The sequence below is a fragment of the Heptranchias perlo genome, chromosome 43 (genome assembly GCF_035084215.1).
Source record: "Heptranchias perlo isolate sHepPer1 chromosome 43, sHepPer1.hap1, whole genome shotgun sequence".
NCBI lineage: Eukaryota > Metazoa > Chordata > Chondrichthyes > Hexanchiformes > Hexanchidae > Heptranchias > Heptranchias perlo.
The window spans coordinates 5,698,235-5,711,123 of NC_090367.1; the positions used below are offsets into that span (position 1 = coordinate 5,698,235).

At 44.5% G+C, this 12,889-nt stretch overlaps 1 protein-coding gene across 1 annotated transcript; it reads left to right on the top strand.

The window, feature by feature from the left end:
• The first annotated feature begins 183 nt into the window (after positions 1-183).
• Positions 184-12,685, top strand: cdca5 (cell division cycle associated 5). Its single transcript, XM_067975788.1, has 7 exons — positions 184-256; positions 4,124-4,188; positions 5,198-5,254; positions 5,361-5,399; positions 6,418-6,459; positions 7,500-8,045; positions 10,249-12,685. Exons 1-7 carry the CDS (start codon positions 223-225, stop codon positions 10,327-10,329), a joined length of 864 nt encoding a protein of 287 aa, XP_067831889.1. The 5' UTR covers positions 184-222; the 3' UTR covers positions 10,330-12,685.
• Positions 12,686-12,889: the final 204 nt, after the last annotated feature.

The window sequence follows — 12,889 nt, forward strand, 5'->3', positions numbered from 1 at the left end:
AATGATTGAAAGGCCATCTAGCCAATCAGAATCGACGGAGTCTCCGTCACGGCCAATCGGAACCGCAGACGGCGCAAATTTGACCCAATCAGGATGCAGGCACCGTCCTGGCCAATCAGAGGCGCCAGTCCCGGCAGCGGCGGCGGTTTTGAATTCCGTTTCCGGTTCCCGCGCGCGGTTTGGTGCCGGCGTCCGTTAGGAGCTCGCGGAGGGGGAGACGGGATGGCGGCGGCGGGCAGTCGGAGCGTGGCCGCGGGTGAGTGAGAGAGGCTTAGTTACTGCGAGGCGAACTGAACCGGGTAACTGGCGCCCGGACATTTTTTTCCCCCATTGTAGAAACGAAGCGCAATCTGAGGTGGGTCCAGAGCGACGATCGGCCATTTTGCCCATTTTACCGGCAGCGGCAATAACTGATCCCGGGAGAACGACGCTCCTTGCAACGCCCCGCCCCGCCGCGCCGAGCCGAAAATATTGATTTATTCCTCGCCCCTATATATTGGTGCACTCCTTGGATCCGCCCTTCATTTGCATATATTGGTGCACTCCTTTTATCCCTCTATTTGCATATATTGGTGCACTCCTTGGATCCCTCTATTTGCATATATTGGTGCACTCCTTGGATCCCTCTATTTGCATATATTGGTGCACTCCTTGGATCCCTCTATTTGCATATATTGGTGCACTCCTTGGATCCCTCTATTTGCATATATTGGTGCACTCCTTGGATCCCTCTATTTGTAAATATTGGTGCATTCCTTGGATACTCCTATTTGCATATATTGGTGCACTCCTTTTATCCCTCTATTTGCATATATTGGTGCACTCCTTTTATCCCTCTATTTGCATATATTGGTGCACTCCTTTTATCCCTCTATTTGCATATATTGGTGCACTCCTTGGATCCCTCTATTTGCATATATTGGTGCACTCCTTGGATCCCTCTATTTGTAAATATTGGTGCATTCCTTGGATACTCCTATTTGCATATATTGGTGCACTCCTAGGGACTCACCATTTGCATATATTGGTGCACTCCTTGGAACCCTCTCTGCATATATTGCACTCAATACTCATTTGCATATATTGGGGCATTCTTTGGAAATACTCATTTGCATATATTGGTGCCCTCCTTGGAATCCACTATTTGCATATGTTGGTGCATTCCTAGGGACTCACCATTTGTATATTGGTGCATTCCTTGGGAACCCTTATTTGCATACATTGGTGCACTCCTAGGGAACCCCTATTTGCAGACATAGGTGCACTCCTTGGAACCCTCTATTTGCATATATTGGTGTACTCCTTGGAACCCACTATTTGCATATATTAGTGCATTCATTGGAAACCCCTATTTGCATATATTGGTGCACTCCTTGGAAACCCCTATTTGCATATATTAGTGCATTCATTGGAAACCCCTATTTGCATATATTGATGCACTCCTAGGAAATCAGCATTTGCATATAGGTGCATTCCTTGAAACCCCTATTTGCATATATTGGTGCATTCCTTGGAAACCCCTATTTGCATATATTGGTGCACTCCTTGGAAACCCCTATTTGCATATATTGGTGCACTCTTTGGAACCCTACATTTGCATATATTGGTGCACTCCTTGGAACCCTACATTTGCATATATTGGTGCACTCCTTGGAACCCACTATTTGCATATATTGGTGCACTCCTTGGAACCTTCCATTTGCATATATTGATGCACTCCTTGGAACCCTACATTTGCATATATTGGTGCACTCCTTGGAAACCTTCACTTGCATATATTGGTGCACTCCTGGGTCCTTTCCCCACCCCTTGCAAATGTTGGGATACTCCTAGCTCTCCCACCATAGAAAAGATGGTCTCCTGGGGAGTCCTATACAAATTTAAAGAACGTGATGTTTTGTTCCATTTATTGTCTATGGAAAAAATGAAAATGCTATTAATATTTCTACCATCTTCAATCCCTCTTCTTAACAGATATTGATCCAGCTTGATATATTAGAAGCTGGGCTGTGCAGGTTATGCAGTGCACTTCATGCTATTATTGAATGGCAGGAAACCAGTCCTGGCCTCTGCTTACTTACATACCCTACCTGACAGCACTGGACGAGTTGCTTGGAAATGGTGTGTAGTTGCACATGCATAACAGGAGAGTATAAACCCCATCACAAACCCTGAGCAGTTCCCTATCTGTTGTGGACCTTTTAAGTTCATGGGCTCAAATCAGTTTTTTGGGAGAGGGTGTTAACTAATACTTATTGTCAGTGATGGGGAATGGAAAACATTTTCAATTTTTTTGTCACCCAGTGTTGGCATTGAGCAGCAACGGATTGTGTGCAGAGTAAAGCTCCCATTATTGCAACTTCAAACATGCCCAGGGTTGGATCCAGAATAAATTTCCCTTTACTCTGTTGAACAGTTCCAGGTCAATGTGATAAGCAAGTGTCACACCAGATAGGCCCTAGCACTGTCCATCACAGATTAAAGAGGACACTGGCTGTGGTCTCGGAGTAGGCTGTCCTCTTACCTTCTTGTTAGCAGAGTCGTCCGGGTCATTAGACCAAAGTAAACGTTCATGATTTTTTTTGTTTGTGTCTGAATCCCAAGTTGAGAAAGGCTCTTGAAGGCTGACAGTTATTAGAGGATGGGAGTTGAGTTCCACTGTTTTGAGGTCCTGGGAAAGATTGAGTAGGAGACAGACCAATGAGTATTAATTTCAACACAAGTGAGAATGCAGGGAGGGGAAAGAGCATATTTGCAGCTTAAGTGGAAGGAGAGGGAAGGTTCCAGAGGAGCACTGACCACAGTATATCAGTAGAAATAAAGACAAGGAAGGTTGTGATTGGAGACACTGGAGGGGAGAGAGGAAAGATGACCAGCTTTTTCTTGTATCCAGTCCAAGTGTAACAGAGATATTAGAGGCACCTGCCCAGTCACAGGAACAGTATTCTTGACTTTAACGGACTTGAGCTTTATGGAGTTAAGATATGTTGGAGAAAACTTGGTTAGCCGGAATGAGGAAACAACTTTAACAACGGAAAAGAGGGAGGTTCCATTTGAGATAAGAGGTGATAATGTGGCAAAAAGATGTCCAGTGGTGGAAGAACCTAAAGGTGGTGATGTCAACGATGAGGGAAGGAAGTTATTAGGCTGGGCTTATGAGCCACTAAGAATTTACCTTTGTAGAGTTGAAACAAGATCCTCGCTGTCCCATTGAAGAGGAGGCAGAATGGAGTGATTCAGTCTTTGCACTGAGGATTGGAGGAAGTGGGCATGTGAGCAAAGGAAGTTAATGAATGTAATGTTGCATTATCAGCAAAGTGATTATGGTTGGATGAAGAATGGAGGAGGTTATTTATCTGGAGAAAGAACGGAGTGGACGCAGTGGACCTCCTTACTCAATGTCAGGATCGGCCATCACTACAGCACAAATAGAGGAAACTAGACAGCCATGAACATGGGAGGTCGTGTGATGATTGAGAAGTGCACAGAATGTCCATGGGGATGTGAGATGCAGGCGGCCCTCAAGTTGAGTACCACTGCAGTACTTTATCCTAGTGCTGTACACTAACAATCCTGTACCTGTGTTAAACAGCGACAGACCTGTACCCACCAGTACTGTACCCGTGTTATACAGTGACAGACCTGTACCCACCAGTACTGTACCCCAGTGTTAAACAGCGACAGACCTGTACCCACCAGTACTGTACCCCTGTTATACAGTGACAGACCTGTACCCACCAGTACTGTACCCCAGTGTTAAACAGTGACAGACCTGTACCCACCAGTACTGTAACCATGTTAGTGACAGACCTTTACACTCTCCATATACAACCTGAACTTGGAAGTACAGAATCTACAGTTGTGCTGCTTGGCATTTTTGCAGTTCAATGGACAAAAACTTCATACATTCTCTGTGACACTTTACTGATATCCCGATGAAGGAGTTTTAGTTCAGAAACAGGTGGAAGGGAATTCGACTTCAGTAAAGGGGGTGAGGAGAATCCTTAGAAATTAATGGGACCATCCTGTATGAATACATCTGAGCCAGCACCAGATGTCTGGAGGCAAATTCTGTTTCCTCAGGCAACGAGAGCCCTGAATCATACTTTAACTCTGTTTTCAGATGTATGCCCACCAGCGAGAAGGAAATCCGACCGATTGTCGGCGACAAAGGATAAAGCAAGCTCAGTGAGTACTGGAGTGGTTGGTGTATATTGAGTGACGTAAATCTCTGGAATACTTCTACCTGATAATTTGGAAGAATATTATTGCATTCAAAAGAGCTACAGAAGCGAGGGGTGAAGATGACTGATATGTGGGATTTAAGTAATGAGGATTGATTAAGGAAGTTGTTTTTTTTTGTGGAATAGAGGAGACTTTAGAGGTGATCTAATTGAAGTTTTTGATTTGATGCAAATTAATAAAATTAACTGTGGTAAATGGTTCAAATACCAGAGCACACAGGTCAAAAATATTTGATATCAGGCAGAATGTATTCACCCAAAGGGTAACAGACTTGTAGAATAAGTTACCAGGGAAGGGCATTGAGGTAGACAGTGTGAATGTGTTTTGGTAGTCTTGTTTGCGTAGGAGTTTCACTGGTGCTGGGCATTGGGGAGCAGACGCTGATTTAATCTGCGTTTTGAATCCGCGTGCTTCCCAATGCCCAAATTCACCTATCGCTCGTGCTCGCTGATTGGCTTCCGGTCCGGGAACGCCTCAATTTTAAAATTCTCATCCTTGTGTTCAAATCCCTCCATAGCCTCGCCCCTCCCTATCTCCAAACATCTCCAGTCCTACAACCCTCTGAGATCTCTGTGCTCCTCCAATTCTTGCCTCTTGCGCATCCCTGATATTAATTGCTCCACTATTGGCGGCCGTGCCTTCAGCTGCCTAGGCCCTAAGCTCTGGAATTCCCTCCCTAAACCTCTCCGCTCCTTTATGACGCTCTTTAAAATCTACCTCTTTGACCAAGCTTTTGATCACCTATCCTAACATCTCCTTATGGGACTCGGTGTCAAATTTTGTTTGATTACGCTCCTTTGAAGCACCTTGGGACGTTTCACTACGTTAAAGGCGCTTTTTAATTCAAGTTGTTGTAGTTGCTGGCGACACTTAGACAAGCTTCATGAGCCTTTCATGTTCCTATAAGTTCCTATACCACTGTCACTGATCCAGGTTATTTATTGTTGAACAGGCTCCGGTTGTCAAACGTTCAATTGTTTTGAAAAAGATCGAACCTCAGAAAAACGTGGTAAGTAGTGAATATTCTGATTCTCAATTTGAGATGGGAAACAATCGAGAAGCTGCTTCTGAACTGTGATTTTTTTTTTCTCTTCTTTTCCCCCGCCCCGGTTTAGCCAAAGAAGGTTTCAGGGGAGCCTCGACAGAGCCCTAGGGTGAGTAGTACATATGCCACTGTTCTAGTGGTAAAGTATTTCAGCCTTTCCACCAGGCAAAACAAACTAACAAGTCAAGAAGATGCACAGTCACAAGAAACCATTTTGAACAGTTCTCTACCTAAACCTAAAGACTGTTTGGTGAAATCGCTTTGAGAAACTGAAGTGAAAGGCCAAAGCCCACAGTCTGGGACACCACTGAGTTTTTTTTTAAAAGTGGGAGGGAAGGAGAGGTTAATCAGGAAGCAGTGATTAGGCATGAGTCCAAAACTAGGGACAAAATATAAGATAGTCACTAATAAATCCAATAAGGAATTCAGGAGAAACTTATTTACTCGGAGAGTGGTGAGAATGTGGAACTCGCTACCACAAGGAGTAACTGAGACGAATAGTGTGGATGCATTTAAGGGGAAGCTAGATAAAACACATGAGAGAAAGGAATAGAAAGATTTGTTGATGTGGTGAGATGAAGTATGGAGGGAGGAGGCTCATGTGGAGCATGAACACTGGCGTAGACCAGTTGTGCCGAATGGCCTGTTTCTGTGCTGTAAATTCTAGGTAATATTCTATGTAATGTCAATCTTGTGTTTCAAAAACCTGAAGATTGTAGGAGGAAGGGGAGCAACTGAGAGAAGTGAGAAGTTCCACCAATTAGAGCTGGAGACAGTGCAGTCAGGTCTTGGATTGCAGCACTGAGGAGGAAGAGCACACAGGGTGAAGTGTTTGCAGCTTATAAGTTGAGCAAGGACTGTAGGTGATGCCCAACCCAGCCCAAACATGTCATGAAGCCTAAACCGCTTGACGTCGAGCTCACACATGAAGTGGGCAATATTGGACAGAGTATCAAAGGCTGCTCACTGCCTTTGGGAGTGGACAGGGGAAAAGTCAGGGTTGGGGAGGGTGTAGGGTTATTTCTTGGGGGATGAGGTGACTGCCTGACTGGCCTGTTGCTGTTTTTTTAATAGGGTTGTTGAGATAATGCTGAGATGTGATACTAACCTAATTCTCTCTTATCCAGCTCACTACATGTGTCACCACAGCACCAAGGCGCAGCCCTCGGGTGAGTATATGCAATGACTTGCCTCCACTAAGCCGGAGGTACTCGGAGACTGATTTTCGAATGCCTGATAACCAGGATGACCTCGGAGACTGATTTTAGAATGCCTGATAACTGATGACTACCTGGCCTTGGAGTTCATTGGCAAAGTTTAACTAATGTAGCAAATTTTGGTCATTTTTCAGAACTTTGGTCTTAAGATCAACTTCCCAATTTTGGTTTCAGTTGGAAAGGGAGGAAAGCGAGCGGTAATGAGGGATCATCTAGGACTAAGTGAGTCTCACAGCATCCGATTGGCATTGGGAGCAGGCCATCCATTTGTCCTGCTGCCTGAGGTCTGGTGGAGATGTTAGACGGAAAATTTAGAGGTTCTACTTTGTAAAGTGCGATTAGACTGTGTGTGTGTGTGTGACTGAGGCTAGTGATTTGTTGTGTGGATTTCTACACTGAGTGTGTACTGTCCATTGCTGCCCAAGTACTGCAATTTCACAGTTAAAAAAAACAGTATTTAAGCAGTTACAAGGAGCTGGATTAAGGTTGTGCAAATTAATATTTGTAGTGTACTGCATCATGTTCAGCAATTTTCCCTTAATAAACTAACTGGTCTATAAAATACCCGACCTGTGTTTATAATTAAAATTTTATTAATGCAAAAAAAAGTCTTGCATTTATATAGCAACAAATCAATTGATGTGTTTAAAATAATAAAAGGATTCAATAGGGTAGATACAGAGAAACTATTTCCTCTGGTGGGGGAATCCAGAACAGGGGGGGGTGTAATCTTAAAATTTAGAGCTAGGCCATTCAGGAGTGATATCAGGAAGCACTTTTTCTCACAAAGGGTAGTGGAAATCCAGAACTCATCCCCCAAAAGGCTGTGGATGCTGGGGGACAATTGAATGGCCTATGCTTGTTCCTTTGTTCCTAAGAACTTCACGTACAATAAATTACTTGGAAATGACTGTTATGTAAGAAAACGCAGCAGCAGGTTGAATATTCTGGGATGTAGTTCAGGTGATGTGAAAATCTTTTCTGTTCTTCAGATTTCCCCCAAGGCTATGAAAGAAAATGTTTGCGGGGGCTCAGTTCAGTCGGAGAGTGTGCCCACCAGTGGGGCGGGTTTGCTGTGCACCTTGTCCTCTGCGTCTACGACCGTGACCCCCTCTACCAAGGAGAACGGAGTCTTGCCAGACACGGTGCCCACCCTCCCGGGGGACAGAGACTCGTTTATGCCCCAGAAGGTCCGGCGTTCGTACAGCCGCACGAGTCCCTTTGGAATTCACGCCTTTAACACGAGTGGGAGCAGCTTCGGGAAATCTCCGTGTTCGTTGAGCGATGCTTCCGACACGTCCACGCCGAATCAGTCACTGTCAACGCGCAGGTCCTTCTTCGGCTTCGAGAAACTCTTGTCCAACGACGCCCTGCTGGCCGTCTCGCCGGTGAAATCTTTGACTCCCAAGGAGAAGTCTGTGGAGCTGCCGGCGCGGGCCGTCCCCACGGCTGCTTCTCTCGTGCAGCGAGATGTTAATATTCCTGGCGTGGCCATCGTCAAAGCGAAGAGGAAGAAGCGGAAAGTTCCCCACATCGAGGTAAGAAAAAGTAACTCCCGGTGTGAGCCTTACAGGTGCTCTAATGGTGTCCAATTGTTTCCCTCCTTTCTTCCAAGGCTGGTGTTAGCTGTGGCTCAGTGGGTATTGCTCTCTCAGTCAGAAGGTCGTGGGTTCGAGCCCCACTCCAGAGACTTGAGCTCATAATCCAGGCTGACACTCCCAGTTCCAGTACTTGAGGGAGTGCTGCACTGTCAGAGGATGGCCCCTCAGGTGGACCTAAAAGATCCCTGGGCACTATTTTGAAGAAGAGAAGGGGAGTTCTCCCCAGTGTCCTGGTCAATATTTATCCCTCCACCAACACCACCGAAAACAGATTATCTGGTCATTATTACATTGCTGTTTGTGGGATCTTGCTGTGCTTAAATTGACTGCCGCTTTTTCTACGTCACAACCGTGACTACACTTCAAAAGTATTTAATTGGCTGTAAAGTGCTTTGGGACGTTCTGAGGTCATGAAAGGTGCTATATAAATACAAGTCTTTCGTTGTGTGTTTCTCTTTCCCCCTTTACTTTCTGGTCTAATGCCGGTTGGGCTGGGCCATCCTGCGGAGTGCAGAAACCCAGTTGCTGTATCGGTGGGAGGGGAATCAGCTCCTCACATTTGCTTTTCCGTGGCTGGCTCCCATAGTCGCACATCATATTGATCTACGATGCCCTCAGTTTGCAGAGCATGGGTGGGGTGGCGGGGGTGATGCCATTTGCATTTATACCATGGAGTGCAGTTGACAGCGGCACTCCCGCATCTCCTGTTGGCTGCACTCTTATAATGTAAAAGTGCCACCGGATTAGTGATTTACTGCAGAAGCTGCCGCCCCTGTAAGTAGAAGTTTGCATCCAAAGTTTTCCATTTGAGTCACAAATCTACAAAGCGCACAGCAGGTCATGAGTTCTGATACAAGGTCGTGCCTGAGGCATTTCTCTTTCAGATTCCTGCTGTGCAACTGCAGTGATTTCCATTTTTTTAACATTCCCTAGAGTTGTTAGAGCATGTCTTGGGCAATGAGAAGAGTCTCTGTTTACCCCTGGGCACCCTAACAGAAATTCTCTTAACTGTTTCATGTTTTCAATAACCAGGTTGTGAGGCATTTATTGTTACTTTTTTCCTTCTCCGCCCTCTCAAGCTGCCTATTGTACATTTTATATAATATCGCGCTGTAATTTTACACTGACCTAATGTCATACCTTAAAGAGGAATCTAATCAGGGGAGACAGCAGAATTCACTTTAATGGCTGATGTGCTGCTTTTGTGATATTAATCCGACCACCTCAAATTGTTCTGACCACTGTTCCCACCAGTGGCACCAGTATTTCAATCCAGTATAATGCAGCTCTCCAGGCACAACCCAAGTATAGTACAATAATTTTACAACCCCGCTGTTATGCTTTACTGAAAGGCTAGCCACAATGCTGATTCTAATCCCCTTTCTGTTCTACGTTTTTCAGATAAGCAGTAATGGTAACAACTAGTTTAAGATGTCCCGAACTGGTGTGGAACCAAGTTAATGCTGAGTAGAGTGTGTGTTTGGTGAGGACCACCCTTGCAGTTAGTAACAAGATGTGCCTCTTTGTTGTGCAGACCTGCCCAACATTTTAGGAATGCTGGTTTCTCAATCAGTGATGCTGATTGCACAATCAATGGCCATTCGCAGTCCTCTGGCCTTTCACCTGTGACCCTGAGCAGACCTGCTGCCCTGATTGGCTCTGGGCCCCCATTCACAGCTTGCCTGGTTGTGGGATATTAAGCTGGGATTCAATGCTATGCTCTTCCTGTTTTAAAAAAAAGAGAACATGTTATTCAGGAACAGGGTTATCACAACTTCTGCACAATGAGTGAAAGGGCCCTGTTAAAATAGGATTATTGCTCCTGTCGTTTTCCTTTTACTTCGTGTAGGAATGGTCCATAATGGCGTTTTTGTAATCGCGTGGTCTCCATACGGGGAATACAGAACTGTGGCGCCGTGTTCCTGAGATTGGCCACTGGTCAGAATTGTGACGAGAGGCAACATGGCTTAAAAATTGAGTGTGTGTGTGCGCTGAGTCAAACAGAGCAGCTTATGCATTCCTAGCTCTACTTGATGTTTATCAGCTCTCTGCGGGGAGGATGAGGTGTGAGAGCCTGGGGCCTAATGAGTCAAGTAACCGTTTGTTGTTGTCTGATGTGATTTACACCCCTGTTTTACAGAAGTTAGCACTGGACGAGTGGGCCGCTCAGATGAACGCCAGTTTTGAAGAAGCAGAGCGCTTTGATTTGGTTGTGGAGTGACGTGGAATCAACCATTTTAAAAAAAAACACTGCCTTTTGAGACAGAACTGATGCACCTGTAAGAAAAGGGTTCCATTGCAGTATGAGCCTTATACTGAGGGATCCGGCCTCCAGAGAAGCGAAGGACTCCCTTTACCTAATAGTTATAGGAATGTAGAGGACCGGATAGAGACTGTTGGTCTAACTGGTCCCACTGTTGAGGTATATATCCCATGGTAAGTAACTGGTGTTCTTTGTGCGAACTCACTGAACTAATGCCCCCTTGGAATATCGTCATTCACCGGCATATTGCCAAGCAGATAGCGTACAAAACCTTCACTCGCTGCTGCTGATTTCCATCCTCCGACTAACTCCGTTACAGATTACTAGTTAGGCCCATAGTTCAGCATTTGCAGTGAGCTCTATGAATGAGTATTGTTATGTTCTAGCAACTTAAGCTTTGTATCCCTCTGAGGTTTAACTGGTCACTTTGTCTCCATTGGAAGCAATACACGGTCCTCCTCGAGACCAAAAGGCAGCTCAGCCCAGACGGTTATTCCCTAAACTTCCCCCCACCCCCCCCAGCACAAAAACTGCTAAAACACAGCTGGGCACAGAATCTTGTAAGGAGAAGAGACAGGTCGATGATTTAAGCGTGAAGAAGTCTACACAAGAACCATTAACCTGTCATTTCTCCTTGTAGACACTGACCGATCTACTGATGTGTTTTTGGTTTCCTTTTCAGATTTGTGAGGGTTTATTTTTTTAATATCTCTGCTTTGGGAGGGAGAAGAGAAAGTTGTTAAATGTCATAAATGTGGGCTGATCATTGGTTTAAAAAGACAAATTATATACCATTATGTATTTTTAAAATAAAAATGTTAATCTGAAGCAAAACCAGAAAATGTGTAGTGGGACAATCTGCATCTGACAGACAGAAAGGTAGGGCCTCAATAACAGATGAAACATAAAGCTTTCTTTCCCTTTCAATGCTCTTTGACCTGTGATGTCTAAACTCTCCCCGGGTGGTGCTGACACTTGCTGCAGTACAGTCCCACCAACAGCACCTTGCACCTTGCCCAACTTGACTACTTGTGCGCAGGCAGCCTGTGTGACTGAGCCTGATCCCATTCTTATTCGCTGTTCAGCAGGGATCAATGCTGCTGAGAAATGTACCTACCCCCCCCCCCCCCCGATGGAGATGTGAGCCAGCTGCAGTTCCTATGGGTTGGGTGGAGGGATCAATAAACTTGATTTCAGGTGCATTAGGCTGTTGTGAAATATGGCAGAAATTAGTGCTGCTGGTTTCTGCAGCTGGTAGAACCTGACATGATCTTGAAGTGATATCAGTAGCACAATGTTCAGCGTTGATTGAATAATTGGATACATTAAGCCATCATGTTAAACATGCGTCCTGTCTCCTGTAGAGCAGCATTGCTTTGTTAAACAGAGCCAGTATGTTGTCACTAGGATTTCAGTGAAGAGTGTCAGAAATGCTCATGTTATTTGAACTGTGACAAACACCCAGCAGCATGAATGTCGATGTTGTCCTTCCAAACCTAGTGTATTCTAGAAAGAGAAATTCACTAGTGCGAAGTACTGGTAGTTACCGGTGGTGGGAGTGATTTCATTGGGTGAATTAATAGCGCTCAAGAGATGTATTCGCAACATTAGTCCTGAAACCACTTGTCATCAATTTAAAAAATGGGACAGCCCCCTTTCTCAAACAAATGATTGAGATATTTACAGTGTGCACCAGTTCACTGATGCTTTCTAAATCAAATCCAGTATTAAACTTGGTTGGCAATTATTTTTATGTACGTTTTGTTTTTGAACTGAATCTCTGCTGTCTATTATAAGCTTCTGATGCAAGCCTCTTCAAGTAAAACAACCAAACTTGCAGTAGTTTGACACAACTGCTATCTGTATTTTAACAATCTAGATGCAAAGTATGTGGGGACATTTTATCACTCTACTGTAATAGATGCATTGGCTTAAGTGTGATTTCTTTTCTCTTGTGCATTGATGTAGATATATATGTATTGCAACACACACCAGTGATCACTCTGTTACAGATGCAACATTTTTTAAGGAAAGGGCCCAAACACTGTCCTGGAGCCTCAAATTTACAAGTGTCCTCTGCACTGAGCAGTTTATAAATAGCTACAATTATTGGATTTGCCTGTTTGGAGTGATGGCCTTAAAGGGACAATTTGAGTTTGTAACTAAACATCACAATTGTGCTCCAGATCACGTGAGCATCACCACTCGAGCTCCACTAGCATGTTAAATATGTCTACTGATAGCATTGTGGTTACATTTGATCTATTAGTGTATATGTTGATTAAACAGCTAATAAACAACAATTTAAAAAAAACTTTGCGTTTTAATGTTCGGAGTGTTTTGGGAACCAGGTCAAATGAATGTGCTGTTTATTTTTCCCCACCATCACCCGTCGCCCTCATTCTGTTCCATTGGTCCTATAGACTTTTTTCTTGGGAGAGTACCTAGCCTTTTGGCAACTGCTGAAAGTGGTATGTTTGAAATTAGGAGCTTGCTGTGTAGGGAATTATGGACACCA

Bases quoted from the DNA above. Each gene is read 5' to 3' on its own strand.
- cdca5 (XM_067975788.1), top strand. From the start codon at position 223: ATGGCGGCGGCGGGCAGTCGGAGCGTGGCCGCGG. The intron at 5,255-5,360 runs GTAAGTAGTGAA...GCCCCGGTTTAG, and splicing joins TCGAACCTCAGAAAAACGTG to CCAAAGAAGGTTTCAGGGGA. The intron at 8,046-10,248 runs GTAAGAAAAAGT...CCTGTTTTACAG, and splicing joins GGAAAGTTCCCCACATCGAG to AAGTTAGCACTGGACGAGTG.